Source organism: Lepidochelys olivacea (genome assembly GCF_965140295.1).
Source record: "Lepidochelys olivacea isolate rLepOli2 genome assembly, chromosome: 19".
NCBI classification, from domain to species: Eukaryota; Metazoa; Chordata; order Testudines; family Cheloniidae; genus Lepidochelys; species Lepidochelys olivacea.
This window is the reverse complement of record NC_140429.1, coordinates 12,712,309-12,730,369: the sequence shown is the minus strand read 5'-3', so window position 1 is coordinate 12,730,369 and position 18,061 is coordinate 12,712,309. Positions and strand designations below refer to the sequence as shown.

At 44.5% G+C, this 18,061-nt stretch overlaps 1 protein-coding gene across 2 annotated transcripts in view; it reads left to right on the top strand.

Moving 5' to 3' along the window:
* The window catches only part of LOC311533116 (lethal(3)malignant brain tumor-like protein 4), an 80,905-nt gene extending 68,883 nt beyond the window's left edge, over positions 1-12,022 (top strand). For both annotated transcript variants that reach the window (XM_084652254.1, XM_084652253.1), the window contains 2 exons: positions 5,659-5,721; positions 10,294-12,022. In XM_084652254.1, the coding sequence (XP_084508380.1) occupies positions 5,659-5,721; positions 10,294-10,422 (192 nt within the window). In that variant the 3' untranslated portion in view covers positions 10,423-12,022. The remainder of the gene's footprint in view (positions 1-5,658; positions 5,722-10,293) is intronic.
* The last annotated feature ends 6,039 nt before the right edge of the window (positions 12,023-18,061 follow it).

Sequence of the window (18,061 nt, the reverse complement as noted above, 5' to 3'; positions counted from 1 at the left end):
ATACAGAAGGCTGTGGGAGATTGTCCTTGTGCAAGCTGCGTGTGGATTATAAAGCTCTTGTTAATACTAGCTCCTATTTGCATATTTTCACATGGCCTTGTCAATCCTACTTTGATATGTTATTACAGGGAGGCCCCATACTGGCTTAGACTCCAGTGTCCCACTACCTTCAAAATTGTTACCAGGTATAATAATAGAGATCTATGCTAGAAGGCATATCCATCAGAGGAAAGGGGTAATTAAAGATGCCAGAATTATGGAGACTTCAGTATCCTAGCTCAAATCTAAGACCTCATTGCAACCCTTATGGAAGAAGCCCTATAGAATTTCATGACATTGAGGATGTGTGATGTTCCCCTGGTGTTATCTGGACCGCTGATCTGCTAGGCCACACCAATTCTCGACTCTGGGAGCCAGACTTACCCTGCTCTGCTGTGAGAACCCCCACTCCTGGGCTGTTCACGCACAGCCTCAGGCATGTAAGCTGCTCCCAGCTACGTGAGTGGGCACTTTTGGCCAGCTGCTGCTTGGATTGTGCAACCGAATGATGCTAGCTAATATCTCCCGTCCCAGACACAACCCTAGGAACCTCCATCTTGCAGTGTCCAGTTATGCCTGCTGGATGCTGCAAGCCTATATGGGTTTGTCAGTTTAACAAAGAAACTGATATGCACCAGGCTTGTTATCCCAAGGGGAGTCTCTGACACGCTTCAAACCAAACATACTGCTTCAGTTAGAATAAACAAATTTATTAACTACAAATATCGATTTTAAGTGATTATAAGTCAAAGCACAAGTCAGATTTGGTCAAATGAAATAAAAGCAAAATGCATTCTAAGCTGATCTTAACACTTTCAGTGCCCTTACAAACTTAGATGCTTCTCATCACAGGCTGACTGGTAGCTCTTCAGCCAGGCTCTCCCCTTTGATCAGCACTTCAGTTGCTTGGTGGTGAAGTCTGTAGATGGAAATGGAAGAGAGAGGAAGAGTATGGCAAACATCTCTCCCTTTTATCATGTTCTTTATTCCCTCTTGGCTTTGCCCCGCGCGCCCCCCCCTTCAGAGTCAGGTGAACATTACCTTGTTGTAGTCCCAAACTGGCCACGGGCTTGTCTACACTGGCAAGTTTTGTCACCAAAAACTGGCTTTTCACGACAAAACAGCAAGAACGTACACACTACAATGGGACTTTTGTCGCAACAAAATACTTCCACCTCTACAACAGACTTTTGTCTTTTCCCCTCCCTTTATTGTTGACAAAGAGCCAGGGTAGACACTGTGGATTGTTTTGTTGACAGAACTGGCTTCCGCCAGTATCCCACAATGCCTGCTCTGATTGCTCTGCTCAGTGTTTTGATTTCTGCTGCCCTGCAGGCATGCATCCTCCCCTTTCAAAGCCCCGGGAAGTATCTGTGTGCTGCTCCGTTTGGGGAACAAACAAAGAGCGAATCATTGGACTGCTCCTGTTCTGCCCTGCACTAGGAACACAGCAGCAGGCAGACTGCAGGGGGAGGGGGACAGATTGCTGCAGGGGGAGGGGGACAGACTGCTGTGCTGCTTTGCCATTCCTCAGCACCGAGAGCTTACAGAGCTACTCACAATGCTGCTCTCGGCAGCTGACGGGGCTGTGGGAGAACTCAGAGAGAATCCCAAGATGCGCAGCGATCAGCTCTGCCTTCCCACAACACGCACTGTGGGATACATACCCGTGGTGCATTGCTCGCCCTGTCAATTGTGGTGTCCCCAATGTGGACATAATCTGTCAACAGAAGGAGCAAGTGTGAACACCCTTTGGCGATTTTTGTTTTGTCGACTTATGGGTGTCGACATAAGTTTTGTCAACAAAACTTGGTAGTGTAGACAAGCCCCAAGGGAAGGGGGGGGTGACTCACTCAAGAGTCCAACAGATCCTTTGTTGCTGCCTAGGCCAGTGTCCTTTGTTCCTTTGAGGCTGGGCTGGGTTTGTCCCATACATGCCCTGATGAGGTACGAACTGCCCCTCTCTTCCTGGAGAGTTTTGCCTGGGCTTGTTTTATGCCATGGGGACACATTTTCTGCCTCATAACTATATACATAAAATTACAACCTATAACATTACTATAACAACAATGCTCAGTGCATCATGAGCCTTCCAAAGACACCCGACATGAAAAACTTTGCATTGGATACCACGCAATCATTTTATAAGGGTGAACATGGGCGTGCAGGGTGTTCCCCCAAGGTACAGAGCGTCTGTGACGAAGTGGGACTGTTCTTAATGTTTCCTCTAAATAGTGTGGGGGTGCCTCAGTTTCCCCTATGAAGTTCTTAAGTATCTAGGTGGTGCGATAAGGGTGTATGATCATTGCAGAGCCCTAGAGGGCATGTGTGTGCAGGAGTCTGGACACAGAGAATGGCCGACACCCTGTTTCCTGGCAACTGATGGCCTGGGCCCTTCCCCACTGCAAGGTGAGAGCTAAAGGGTTGGAGAACAAAGGAATCCAGTGACCTCCTAGCCCGGGAAAGGAGCAAAGCCCAGAGGAGGAGGGGCTGGAGGGAGTTTCAGTTTGGGGCTGGCTGGGACATGGAGTGAAGGGCAGACGTGGTTGTCTGGCTCACTGCTCCCCCTCCCCCAAAATGGACCCAGCTGAGGGGTCCTGTTCTCTGCACCTGCAAGCTCTGTTTTAGACCATGTTCCTGTCACCTAATAAACCTCTGTTTTACTGGCTGGCTGAGAGTCACGTCTGACTGCAAAGTTGGGGGGCAGGACCCTCTGGCTTCCCCAGGAGCCCTGCGTGAGCGGACTCGCTGGGGGAAGCGCACGGAAGGGCAGAGGATGCTGAATGCTCCGAGGTCAGACCCAGGAAGGTGGAAGCTGTGTGAGCTGTGTGTCCTGAAGACAGGCTGCTCACAGAAAGGCGACTGCCCCAGAGTCCTGACTGGCTTCATGGGGAACAGTTCCAGAGCATCGCCCAGGGACTCCGTGACAGCGTCACAGGATGTTCTCTAGAAATTGCTCTAAAACCTATGGATCAGATCTCCTGTTTCTTTCCCCAGCATGCAGAGCCACAGGTGGGGACTTTTCCCATGGGCATCTCTCATATCCTCGCAGAGATCACCACACAGCATGTGGGGGGCTTTGTGGCTTTCCCTGTGGGAAGGGCAGGTTGGGGTTTACCATCCCACAGGAAAAGCCCTAGAGCCCACCCACAAATCTGATGATCCCTGGAGATCTGCAGGAGGCCAGAGGTATCCATGCACAAGTCCTGTATCTCCGAACCAACTCTGGTGGCTAACAGCCCCCACTGGGTCCCTGGCACTGTAGCTTCCCCCAATCTCATTCTTGGCCATGCATCATTGCTTCCCTTGGCCTTCCCTGATTCTATTCCCAGGCAGCCCCCAACAGTGCAAAGTACTCTCTGCTGGGCCAGAGGAGTGGGGAGGCTATTGGCATGAAGCACCTGAGCCCTTCTTCCTCATGGAGGTGGAGAGCTATGTGAGGAGGACCCCCCTCCATACGTGGATGGAGTGGGAATGCATAATCAGGCATAAGATCTTAGACAATGAGAGCCTTTGAACCTCCTATTACTGTATTCTAATCTAGCAGGTCTCACAGCATGCCCTCTCATGGCATGGTGTCGCTCTGCAGACACCCTGCCCTCAGTTCCCTCCTGGTTCTCCCAAATAACCCTTCACAGCCCAGAGTATAAAGTAACATTCCCTCTCTTAGGGTCTAAATTGTTGTTTTATAGTATACTGTACATTCCTCTTTGGCCCAGTCTTTCTCCTGGTGCCTTCCCATTCAACTTGTTCCAGCTCCATCCCCTCGCAATTCCATCCGACTGCAGCCTCTCTGCAGAGTCGTTTCCACATGTCTCCTCCTGCTCTGGTGCCTGGATTCACAAGTCCTTCCCCTTCATTCAGGACTCTACAGCCCTCTCTCTTGGCCTGTGCAGTGATTCAGGCAGGCTTCTCTATCCCACCAGTATCCAGGATCTGGTTCCCATTCCAGGGAGCTGCTCCCTTGCAGTTCTTCTCTGCCCCCTGAAAGTCACCTTATAGCTGACTTCTATTGTGTTCAGGGGTAGCCACTTGATTAACCCTCGCTCCCTTTCCCAGTTTGTCTGCTAGCCCCTTAAACATCTATTTTCTTAAAGGGCCCCTATCATGGAATAGGGTTGGCTAGCTCTGGGCCCCATTGCCCTTTAAAGGAGACAGACCACCCTGTTGCGTGTACATGTAGTATAGATTTTTCTATTAAATTCTGTAGCACAATTCAGAAACCTATAGAAAGGTCTTAATTTTTGTTTAAATTCTATAGGAATTTTCCATAGGGGAAACCAAGGAGAAATTAACTCTGCAAACAACCTAGGCTGCTGGATTCATATCTCACCATTCAGAAACCCCAAATTTCCTTGTGGTATAAAGTTACCATTTTTTTGTGTGGATCTTCTGAAACAGAACTCTCCCTGCTGGCCCGGCAATAGTAGTTAAACACTGGGCCTGATCCTAAATGGTGCTGGGCACCTACAGTTCCAATGAAATCAATGGGAGTTTTCTGTAAACAGAAGGAACCCTGTTTGCTTCATTTCTGTATAGTCTCATGGGAGCGAGAAGGAAGAATTAATATTTGCTAAATTCAGAAACAGTAGAATCAGTAGGAGGTGGCATTTTGTATCCGTGCTTTTTAGGAGAGGATGGGGTTGGGCAATCAGGAGTTAAAAAGAAGAGAGAGGAAATAGTATTAGACAGTGTCCCTTTTAACTGCTTGTCCATTTGCATTGGTGGGAGAAATGTCACATCTATACCAACTCAAGTGAACATGCCTTATGAAATAGAGCCATTCCCTATAGGAAGCATCCAATTAGTAAGAGATGTTTGAACAAATTATGCCTTGATATACAAATCTTCCATGAACCATGGAAGTTAGAGACTGAAACAACACACATAAAGTCAACTAGTCTATTTCTTCTACTCTCTCTCTTCCCCCATATAGTGCACTGTATAGTCCAGTTTTAAATAAACTAACTCATGGGGCTTTCACCGCATCCCTGGGGAGACTATTCAACAGTCGAACACATCTCACCATTAGAAAGTTTTCCTGCTACTCAACGCAAAATTAACTTTTCCTCATTTTATCCCATTGGTCGTAGTTCTACTCCCTTGCTTCACCATAACTGAATGGTAGTTCCTTTCTCTCCCTAGTGCTTCCTCTTTTCACATGTGTGTAAACTGTTGTTTCCCTTCCTTGGGCAAGTGATACATATTTACTTGTCTAAATCTTGCCTCTTAGGGACACTGTCAACTCATTTACATTATCTTAATTTCCAAAAGTTCTGTTTTCTGACAGAGCGCCCTCTTAATCATACCTCCTGGTTGGTTGATTGATTGATTTGTAAATCCTTAAAAATAATGTCAATGTTTTGTAAGGGCTTTTTCAGCAAGGGAGAAACTGGTGGACTCTCCATGGGAGACGGTGGAATTGACTATGCACAGAGGAGACAAACGGAAAAAGAGACTTTTGCTGACATCACTTTCAGCTATAGACATTTCAGATGTCATTTGTAACTGTAATAGGTAGAACATACTAAGATACTAAGATGGAAATACGGTTTTTAAGTTGAGGGTGTCCCATTAATCTCTCTGTGTTAACTGCATTATTTCCACTATATATTTTAGGTGGCTAGCTTTGTCCAGCGTTTACCTGGCTGTAAGGAACAAGCTTCGGTATTCAGGGAAGAGGTAAGTAAAGCTTGATTAAGTGTTGTCCTGTAGCACTGGAGGTTCTAATGCCAGCTACGTGCTCTTGCCTTTCTATTGATTTGGAGTCATGGTGCATGGTGCCTAGTGCCTAGCTAAGCTATGATTTCTGCTTACGAAAAAGAATGTGGCACTTCTGGGGAGCTGCAGCATCCTAGCCAAATTCCAGCATGAGTAAAACTTTAAAACTGGAGGGTGAATTTAAACTTGCATAGGTTATTCTTCAGGTCCTGTCTTGGACTATCATGTAGTGTAGTGCACTGCACTGCAGATCTCATCTGCTCCTTCAAGTAATGGGATATGCCTAAGGCTACATTTTAGTCACGGATATTTTTAGTAAAAGTTATGGATAGGTCACGGGCAATAAACAAAAATTCACAGCCCGTGACCTGCCCATGACTCGTACTATATACCCCTAACTAAGACTTGGGCCGGGGTGCTCTAGGGGCGCAGCGGATGCGGGGGGGGGGTTGTCCGCGACCCCCCTGCTGATACTGAGGGGGAGGGGGGAGGGACATGGCCTGGAACACCTGCTGGTGCTGCGGGAGGGGCAGTGGCCTGGGACCTGTGCTGGTGGGGGATGGTTCGCAGGGCTGGCAGGCTCCCTACGTGGCTCTGCGCAGCTCCTCGGAAGCAGCCAGCATGTCCCTGCAGCTCCTAAGGGAAGGAAGGACGGGGGACTCCGTGTGCCGTCCCCACCACATGTGCTATCTCCGCAGCTCCCATTGGCCAGGAAGCACAGCCAATGGGAGCTGTAGGGATGGTGCCTGCAGGCAGGGGCAGCGCACAGAGCCCCATGGCTCCTCCGCCTAGGAGCTGCAGGGACATGCCAGCTGCTTCTGGGAGCCCCCATCCTCCCCGAGATAAGTGCTGCCCCAACCCCCTGCCACAGCCCTGAGCCCCCTCCGACATGCAAACTGCTGCTGCTGCTGCTGCTAACCCAGGGACTGCCTGGCTCAGGCAGACCCTGAGCCAGCTGTACCAGCCACTGCAGAAGTCACGGAGGTCACGGACAGTCACAGAATCTGTGACATCCGTGACCTCCATGACAGACACGCAGCCTTAGGTATGTCTGCTTTTGTTAGTGAGGTTGGCAACCTGGGGATTCTCTTAGGGATTGCTGTCTGTTCCTGGATTCCTAGGCGGCAACAACGGGTGAGACCTTTTTTTGAATCTGCAGCTGTTTTGGAAGTTGTAGCCTTTCCTCTTGGATGCAAATCTTGCCACAGTTTTCCCTGCCTTTGTCACATCCCAAGTTGGATTACTCTGAACTGCACTCTGCCTGGCCTTTTAACACCACTCAAAAACTTCAGCTACTGCAGAACCTGGCTGTCTTCTTACTTAGCAAACTTTCTCTAATGAATCATACCTTTACTCTCTGGACTCTACTGGCTTCCGATTACATTTCCAGGTGCAACTCAAGGTGTACTTAACACTCCTTTGATCAGCTTGCTTATTCGTGCCTCCTTTTTGCACCATCAGTGTGTTGTCTATTTCAATTGTAAGTTCTTGAGGATAGGGACTTTATCTTCTCTATGTTCTGCGAGGCACTTAGCATGTTCTTGGGTTCCGAATAAATAATAGTACATAGTGCTCATTGTAATGGGCATACTTTTAATAAATCCAGATATACATAAATGATTGCACCCCTGAGATGGCTGCATTTCAGTGGCAGGCAAATGGAAGTCATGCTCATAGTTATGTATATCGGTACATATTTTCATTCTGTAAAACAGTTTGAGGCTTTCAAAAAGTACCGTACAGAAGGTAATATTACAGTGGAACACTGTTTAACTAAATAGGGGGGGAACATGGAATTTATCCACATAAATAGGGGACCTTTTAGTGTAACCAAGCAGAGGGAAATAACCCGATTCCTGACAAAGTATTCAGAAAATAGAGATTTGGATAAATGAGATTCTAGTGGTAAATCTACTAATAAATCCACCATTTAAACTTTTTATATCTGTAATTAGAGTTAATTTCATTTCCAGCATAGCTCCTTCCTATTTCACCTCTTGCCTCCAGCAGTCCAGAGCCCTGCTCAGCACCAGTCCCTACCCTTGGCATGAAGGGGTTCATGTATTTTCAGACTTGTATAACAACTAAATTGTCAGGTCGAAATTAAAACACTTTTAATAATGGGCTGAGCTTTAGTCAGCATCTGGCAAGAATTAAGGTGTGAGTGGCAGAACCTCTGAACTCCACTAGAATAGTCCATTAGATGTAATCAGGCCTGTAACTGCATTCTGTTTAGGTAAATGAATCCAGCGCAGGCTTTGGGGAGGAGAGAAAGTTGATGCTTTATTTTCTTATTGAGTTACCTTAGCACTAAAGAGAACTAATTGTGCAAAGAATTTTAGAAAGAGGCCAAGCAGGCTGGAACAAAGTGACACATAATATCAGTGCCTATGGTATACTACATTTGTATCTGGGACTAATTCAGGACTGGGTCTCTTTAAAATAAAATGACTTAGAAAGTAACAGGATCAATGTGAAGTGGTAATAATTGTATCAGCCTCAAAATATCATGCTGAAATATACAACTGCTTTGCAGCATGCTTTTTTTTTTTTTAGATCCATTTGGTTTTATTTAAGCAGTTCTCTGTTTATTTCTAGGCATTTCTAATGTGCTCATCACAGCAGTCCTGAGCACCTTACAAACATTCATGAATTAAGTTGTGTGATCCGCTATGAGTTAGGGAGCATTGCTGGCATTCCCATGTTACAGTTGCAGATACTGAGGCACAGAGAGGTTAAGTGACTTGCACAAGATTGCGCAGTGTTTTTATGAATAGGGGAACAGAAATAAGATCTGGCTCCCATTTCTTTGCCTTGCCCACCTGACTGTCCAGTGTAATTAGACAGACCCACGTTACTCAGCCAATTGTTAAAATCCAACAGATTTCCAGTTAGAAAAAATCCTAGGAATGTAAGAATTGTCATCGTGGATCAGAAACGTTCCATACCTAGTCCAGGACCCTATTTATGACATTGGCCCATGCCAGATGCTGCAGATCCCTGTAATGGACATTGATGGAGTAGTTTGCTATCACGGGGTGGTCCCCCAGAGAGTCCTTTCAGGCCTTAATCACAGACCACAACCACTCCAGGTTTCCTTCACCGCTGTGCTTTATTATGTTCTTTCAACAGGCTACAGCCTGTAGTGTTTTATTTACATGTATTTACATTCCATAGCCAGCTTCCCTGCAGCCAGTCCTGCCTTCCTTCAGACTCCCTCCTCTCTCACACTTCCTTCCTGTCATGTATATAGTCCCACCTGCTAGGGCTACTGCCCTTTCAATTAGCCCTTCAGCGGTAGCTCTACTCAGTTAATTGACACCCTCAGTCAACTACTTGTCCAATTAGGTCCCAATTAATACCAAATAATATAATACCAGTGGGTATCAGAGTGACAGGATGTTGTTAGCTCCTGATTCAGGACACCTTGTCACGCTTGCCTATAACTTTATCCTCTCTAGGGTAACTGTGGATGTTCTTGTTAATCCATGTAAATGTCTACTCCCTTTTAAAAAAAAAAATTGCTAAGGTCTGGGACTCAGTGATACCTGGCGGCAGTGAGTTCCGCAGCTTAAATACCTATTTTGTAAAAACATAAGAAGAGGGGTACCTTAATCAGTTTTAAATGTGCTTCCTTTCAATTTAATTGGACGTTCCCTTGCACTTGTATTATGAAAGCGGGTAAATAGGAGCGGACGCTTTATCTTCACCGTACCACGCATTGTTTTATATACCTCTCTCATTTCTCCTTCCTAAACTAAGCAATCCCATTTTACGCCTTTTAAACTGATTACTCATGAATCTGTTTTGTTTTCTGCTTACATGGAGACTCCATATTTATGAGCAGAATTGTAGTTCTGAAAATAATCAAACTTTTAAATCACAGGAAACTGTTTCTCAGCTATGAGATTTCAGCATGTGTGACCAAAGCATTTGTGCAGATCTGCAGGTCAAAGATCCTTCACCTTTAAGTTTTGCCCTGAATAGTTTTAATGGGACTTCAAGAAGCTCTTTATAAAGTAGCAGAGTGTTGTATTACTCCAGCCCATGATTGGTGTGGTTTCTGAATAACATCCTACTGGAGATTTGCTTTCCATGATTTTTCATGATTTTTTGGAGAGTCAGGTGTATGATTTTACTTTCTGAATAGTTTGTAGGATCCTTGATTGCATCTGAATTTTAAAATAGAAGTAATCCTTAGGCCACAATATAGTTCCTAATAGACATAACCAGCCATCATAACAGCCACTAACTGCACCCTTATCAGTAATCTGAGCAAAGGTGCTTTCACTTCCAGAGATGGTCCGTCTACATTAGGATTGAGTCATGTTGAAAAGGGTAGCATGTGCGGGAAGCTTAGCTTGTGCATGCCTATCTGTGGATAAATACAGGAGCTCAAGGCTTGTCACGCTGCTTTCTTTCATCAGCACCTAATACATTATGTTTATTTAATTGAAAGCCGGGAGCTGGGGAGGGAATCATGGAAGTTTCCTGGCAGTAATCTTCATTTCGTACTGTTTCTCTGTCCTACAGCAGATAGACGGCGAAGCCTTCCTCCTCCTGAACCAGGCGGACATAGTTAAAATACTGAGCATTAAGCTGGGTCCTGCACTGAAAATCTACAATGCCATCCTCATGTTCAAATCTGCAGAAGAAGACTGAAAAGATCCCTCTGATGCAGGCCGAGAGGGAACAAAGAGGAACAGGGGGACCGCATCAGCAACCGAGCGCCTAGTGCCTGCTTTACACAGTGCTGAATAGACTGACTGGAACACTTGTAAGCAGGGGCCTAATCACGTTTCAGACTGACTTAATGTGAAACCCGTTGAAAGGATATTGAAGATGTAAAAATCCTGCCCCAGCCTGGGATAGGGGTGGTGTCACTTCCAGGAAGAGGAGATGATTATATTTTGTAATTGAAATTGGTTTTGGTATATTGATCTCTTTTTAAGATCTAGAAGAAACCTCCCGTTATAAGGGGAATCCAGGGTGATATTATTAGAGGAGCTGCTATCTCAAGCAAAACCCTATGAGCAAAATGACTGTTCTGTCTAATGATAGTGCCTGAAAGAGTCTGAATTATCACCAGCGTGTACAATATATTCTGTATGTTTAAAACTTGAGGGGGGCAGTAGGAGAAAAAAGGAGGACGGGTTGCACTTCAAAGCAATGCACTTGAATTCCTCACCACTAGGAATCAACTGCTGACCTTTTCCAGATTGGTTTTAAAATCCCACAGTTCATCATCTTGCTCTTGGCTGTCAAATACTTTCAGCTAATGAGATGCCTGCAGACCAACAGAACCGCAACATTGGGGGTCAAAACGGCTCCATCACAGGGATGGTTTACGTTATTTTTGGAAAGAAAGTAGCAATTCCAATTCAGACCAAAAGGTTCGTATGACATGGTCCAGTTTTTCTGAATGCAGAGTTTAAAAGACTTCATTCCACCAGGTTTGATAAAGGCAACTGGAGAGAGCTCTAAGATAGGCCAGTGATTGGAAGTTTTGTTTTAAGACAGGCAGTGGTTGGGCAGAGATATCTACTGAAGGAGTGGACTACACTAAAGGTATTTAGAATAATGATTCTAGCTCGTGCATGCCCACAAGGGATAGTTTGGAATATTGTCATCTCTATACCATGGAGATCTTACTGAGGTAAAGGGCATTCATGAATTTGGTGGTCTCACTAAGACCCTCACCACCTTAAGAGCAGCACCATGTTTAAACAGTCCTGTTTAAACCCAGTTGTAGCTAGCATGTTTCTCCTCCCATTGTGAACAGGACCTCCTAAAAACATTTGCTTTAGTTTTTAACAGCAGGCACTGTGTTGAATGACTAAAGCTTGTCATGGCACTGTCATATCAGAGTTCCTTGGAGCATTCCAGCATCACTGCAGGCAGAATTGGCAGAGAAGGCTCCTTGGATGAGGCTGAGGATTTGAATGGAAAGGGAAAAGTGCCTTTTGCATGCAGGACTGAGATGAGGCTTCTGCCAAGAGAGAATAGGAACAGAGCGAGGCAGCCACCTCTGCTTAAAATTCCCTACCCCCAACTTGCCAATGGCACCAGACAGTCCCAGGCTTTCTGAGCCTATTTGGGGAAGGCAGAGGTTCAAGTAAGGGAACTAGCTTGTCCAGAATGAGACAGGTAGTAATTGTATCGGGGGGGGACAAAGTGTGTCGTTATGTCCCTGTGCAATACATAACAATCCGTACACTTTGGTACCAATAAAGTACTGGCAATATTTCCTGCTCTTCCAAAAGACACAGTGTCATTTTTAGAGGCAGAAGGCCCCTTGTGTGATGCCTAATATGTGACAATTACACACAATTGTTAATACACTGAAAACTCCTTTCAATATAGCAAAACCTGGGGGAAGTGATCACTTTTTCCATCCCCAAGAGTTCTGTTCTGCGACCTCCCATGCCTTGGACCATCATGGCTTCATCCCTGGCCAACCTGTTCACTGGGTAGTTGCATATCAGAAATCCGCTTGGGGATTTTGTGTGCATGTGGGAGACGGGGGTGTTCAGAGGGATCCTCACGAGCTTGGACAGATTCTGTCCTCATAGAATCCCACCACTCAAGGCTTGGTGTATGTAAGAGAGTTTGCACTTCTGAATGCTGTAGCAGGGCTAATGTTATATGACTTGGCTCATGCTTGCCCTCAGTCAAGACCACTGCTGGATGAGTTTCCCAGGGGTTTGCATGGTGGGAAGATATGAACCGCCCTCAGACACCGCCAAACCCCCCAGCTGTTGTACTTGGAGTCTACATCACCAGTGTAGCTGCCTTTGTCGTAGTCCCACACCTACCGCAATACTTATTAACTACCAACCTCTATTTAAACGCTTTGAACACAACTGTGTGACACAAACATAAGGGCAACTGTTGGTCTTCCAGCCACTACATCCATGTTCGAACTTTACTTTTCAGCTTCTGAGAGCAAGGTCTCTGTAACCTTCATCAAGTAAAAAGTCCTTTAAAATTGTAAATAGAGCAGAATCCAGGCTGCTGAATCTGTTTAGTGTAGGATTAATTTGTGGAGCAATATGTCTCCCAGCTTTCTATTTTTGTACAAGGAGTTAAGGAGTTTAAGCCTTCCACACTGAAGAGCTACTGTAAGTGAGTGGTGGGAGGGAGTTTCTATGATTAATCTGAAATATTAAATAACAGATGGTGCACTGCATACACCACTGCAGTAGAGTTTAGTAATTTAAGGCAGCTTTGTGGTGCTGGGTCAGATATGCACTTTATAAAATAAGTACATTTCCAGTGTGATAACAGGGGATAATCACCAAAGAGTGCAATTTCATTATCACAGTCTGAGTGTACTGGTACTATATAAAGAAATGCTGTGGGGTGACTTAGAATACAGTGGGCTCCTTTTTATGGTGAAGCTTTTCATTTTATGGTAAACTTCACCCTAAGCAAAGGGTCCCTATAATTGGAATCACAAGTAGTACATCTCATGCATTGACACACTTCACATTCTAATTGAGGCACCATTACTTAGTGGTTAGAGCAGGGGTGTGGGAGGCCTGACTCCTGGGTTCAGGTCCTGGTTATTCCACTGACTTGCTTGTGTGATCTTCAGTGAGTCACTTCATCACTGTGCCTCCCCAGGATCTGTAAAACCAGGATACAACTTACCCATCCATGTAAAGTGCTTTGACATTGTCTGATGAATTGTGCTGTGTGAGTGCAGTGTTTCACTATGTCTCTGTTCCCAATAAGCAGGTCCTACTGAGTTTCCTGTTTTCCTTCCTTCCCTAAATTGGGACCCTCAGTGGGAACAGCAGATTGGCTCCTGGCAAAAAAGGGAAAAAAAGAAAATGAACATCAGTGAAACGAGCCATGAGGGTTGCAATCACTGGGATTATTCAGAGAGAAGTGAGATCTTTAATTTAGGGGCTTTCTAGCCAGCTACATCAAAGAAGAGAATTTGTACTTGCCTGGAGTTTATTCAAGAAGAACAATAGTGGTAGCTTCCAGCCAGGAAGAAGGAAGGGAACCGTTTGGGGATAGAAGGAGGGGGAATATGCTTCTTGTGCTTATTTTTCTAATCTGGTCACTTTCTTCACAGAATAAGCAAGAACATGTATCTATTATTAGCTCTATTCCTTCCACATATATATCTATTTTTAATAAAAACAAACAACTTTACAATAACTGTTCAAGATCCCATTTCCAATAATTTCATTGGAAAGCTAAAAAAGTAAATCACCTGAAGTTTTACTTCAGCGTGCTTCCCAGCTCAGGTAGATGGACATGCACTAGCTCTGCTCAACCTATCATGCTTCAAATAGCAGCGTAGCTGGGGTAGTACAAGCAGCAGCTTGGGGTAGGCCCCCTAAATACAAACCCACCCAGACCCCAGGGTACAAACTTGGGTGGTTAGACCCCAGCTACACGGCTGTTTTTAGCACCTAGCTCAAGTGGAGTTAGTGCATGTCTGTCTACCCAAGCTGGGAAGCACACTTCCAGCTGCAGTGCAGACATATCTTAGAAATAAAGGCTGCCACTTTTGTAAATACTAGTCAATTTGTCTTTAAGCAAGAGGTCTGAAAGCACATGTTTGAATTATATTTGTTTGTTAGTTTGAAACCTGCTCTTTAATTTCCTTTAAAGTAGAAAGAAAATTTTTTTGGCTCTTGTCACTTGGTTTGGGGGTTTTCATGATCGGACCACTGAACATAAGCAAAAAAAGAGCTGTCAGCCAGACTGAATTTCAGTTTTAAGACAACAGCCATTTAAAAAAACAATCAAAGATAAATCTATGACTTCATCAACACAGCAATACAAAGCATGACAATTATTACACATGGATCAGCAAGGCAATTGGAAAGCAGAAGTTCTAAATGATTTTTGTTATATTTGTACAGTATGTTGCATTCCCATCCCCTTTTTAGAAATCCAAAATGTTCAGATCTTTTCTTTTTAATCCCTCTTAGCAGGGAGTCTTGTTTTCAAATTTCTGTCTCATCACAAATGAACATCCTTGTAAACTGATGGTAGCAAATTTCTGCTCTGTGTCATTAATCGCATTAGAGTTGGACAGAAGTCGTCGGCACCACTGATAGCAAAATCATACAACCAAAGAAAAAGAATCAGCCCAGGGGATAAACCAGTTCAGCTGTAGAAGATTTCCTGTCTGCTACTTTTATGCCCTGTTAAGGGAATGATACCACAGAAAGCTTTAATTTTTTTGACATTCTCTCCATCATGTGATGAGCTAGTATATTTTCAAACTTCTATGACTTGAACTGGAAATATGAGCAAAACTGGGAAATTCACAGTGAGGTTTTCATTTCAGCATTTGAAACTTGTTTGCTGTTTAATACTTGAACCTTTTATGCTAGCTGCCCCATGTTTGACATTGAACTACCACTGATGCTTTCTTCTGGAATTGTGAATAAAATTAATATAATATTTGTTTCAGTGTGACTGATTCTTCCTGAGTTTACTGTAATAAGGATCTGACAGACATGGGTGTTGGTAAGGAAGTGGGCTTTATTTCATGCCTACAGTCATATGAACTGAGTAAGGGTGACAAAGGTCAGAATCTGCTGACTTGAGGAATTTTTTGTGTTCACAATCATACCCATGAAACTGCTTACAGCCAAAGACAAGTTCCAGTATTTTTGCTTCCAAAATGAGTGTAGTTCTGTTCTGTGTTAGTGCTCCAGGCGATCGTCAAACAGGACAGCTCCCATACAAATGGGAATTTGTATCAACTGAGATTTTAGGCTCATAATCTCAGAACATTTCGGGATTTCTGTTCTTGTGACAACTTCTTTAACCCCTAAAGTTTCTTTTCTTTCCACTCATCCCAATGCTATTTTGTACTATCCTCAAGAAGTGCTGTGGTTGAAGTACCTAATTTGTAACAAATTAGAGATGACATGTTAACATAAATCTGTGTAAGGCCTCTTCATTTGAGGGTCTTTCTATTTGTACAGTTGTTTCTGTTTCTGGCTGGACTCTTGTCACTTATTATGTCTCACATAACTGATTTCAGTCAGCCCAGCCTGGCATTCGTTCATGTTGACTTTAAAGTTCTCTTCTTTTGATATGTTGCAAACATTATGCAGCGTGATGGTGTTCACGTTCATCCCAAATTAGCAGATTAACAATTAGTTCCACCCATCCACATAGTCAATTCTTGTAGATGATGCTTTGATGTAGCTCAGGGGCTGAGACAATCCCAAGGGGAAGTCATTTAAACTTATACCTACCAAAAGGGGGGAGTTGAAGGTGCAGACTTTTGACTATCTCAGCTGAAGCTGGACCTGCCAAAACCCTTGTTGTGCACCCAAAACTAAAAACACTGGCATTTTGAAATCTAGACATAACTTCCAGAACTGTTCCTGTCGGGGTAAGGAGTCATAGTATTCACATTCAATGATTTTTTTCAGATATTTTGATCTGCACTAACCCATGACTTGTTTTTTTTATTACAGCATCTAGATAAGTTAGTCAGTGTCTGCTCAGTAACATCTCATTTTGCCCCTGGTCAAATTGAGTTTTGCTTTAGTTCTCAGTGCTCTTGTATCTTTATGCACTTGGAATTTTACATACTGCATGTATTTTTGTCAGCACAGTGAGCTCAATATCAATATGTTGTGCTATAGCCTTAATGTATCTCATTCCATCAAACACCTTCATCCAAATCTTTGAGAATCCTTTGCCTCCAGTGCTGTAGACAAGCTTTACACCCATTCACCCAAATGCAGACTGTTCTGTTCAAGCGCACATGAAATCATAGAATCATAGAATCATTTTGTCCCATTCGAATTCTGAGTATCTCTTCTTATACAGATGTGTGCACATAGCTTATTTTGTGCCTGCTAAATGAAACAAGCCTTGCGTTGGATTTTAACAAGCTTGTGTTGGATTCGTTCATTGCTAATCAATCTAGGCCTGATTCTTTCTTACAGTAAGGATTCTGTATGCCTCTCTGGCAGTGTTTGAATCACAGCCTCAGTGCTTGAGGAGTCCCCTTGTTTTAAGCTGAAGATAAAACAGCAGTGTGGGTGATATGGCCCTATGCAATATCATCTAGCTATCCTTTTGTTGATAATATTATTGCTCTTTTGACTTCATGTCCAGCACCACACTTCCTCACTGCTTTACAGATCACAGCTAGTTACGTGATAGTCAGACCTTCTGTCTCTGACTAAAAAAATGTAGACACTCTGCCTGTCCCCAGACTTCTGCCAAGCAGTGCAGCATTTATGCTTAGCTTTGGCTGCCCTGAGCTGACCCTGCTGTGAAATAGCAGATTGCATGAAAGGAGGGATACGGCTGGTTCTGCGAGAAAATAGTACGCAGATTACTACCCACTAGCCTGTATCTCCAGGTGTCTGGAGATAACGTCATAGAAGCACAGAATATCAGGGTTGGAAGGGACCTCAGGAGGTCATCGAGTCCAACCCCCTGCTCAAAGCAGGAACAATCCCCAACTAAATCATCCCAGCCAGGGCTTTGTCAAGCCTGACCTTAAAAACATCTAAGGAAGGAGATTCCACCACCTCCCTAGGTAACGCATTCCAGTGTTTCACCACCCTCATAGTGAAAAAGTTTTTCCTAATATCTAACCTAAACCTCTCCCATTGCAACTTGAGACCATTACTCCTCGTTCTGTCATCCGCTACCACTGAGAACAGCTGAGCTCCAACCTCTTTGGAACCCCCTTTCAGGTAGTTGAAAGCAGCTATCAAATCCCCCCTCATTCTTCTTTTCCGCAGACTAAACAATCCCAGTTCCCTCAACCTCTCTTCATAAGTCATGTGTTCCACTCCCCTAATCATTTTTGTTGCCCTCCACTGGACTTTTTCCAATTTTTCCACATCCTTCTTCTAGTGTGGGGCCCAAACCTGGACACAGTACTCCAGATGAGGCCTCACCAATGTCAAATAGAGGGGAATGATCACGTTCCTCAGTCTGCTGGCAATTCCCCTACTTATACATCCCAAAATGCCATTGGCCTTCTTGGCAACAAGGGCACACTGTTGACTCATAGCCAGCTTCTCATCCACTGTAACCCCTAGGTCCTTTTCTGCAGAACTGCTGCCGAGCCATTCGGTCCCTAGTCTGTAGCGGTGCATGGGATTCTTCTGTCCTAAGTGCAGGACTCTGCACTTGTCCTTGTTGAACCTCATCAGATTTCTTTCGGCCCAATCCTCTAATTTGACTAGGGCCCTCTGTATCCTATCCCTACCCTCCAGCGTATCTACCTCTCCTCCCAGTTTAGTGTCATCTGCAAACTTGCTGAGGGTGCAATCCACACCATCCTCCA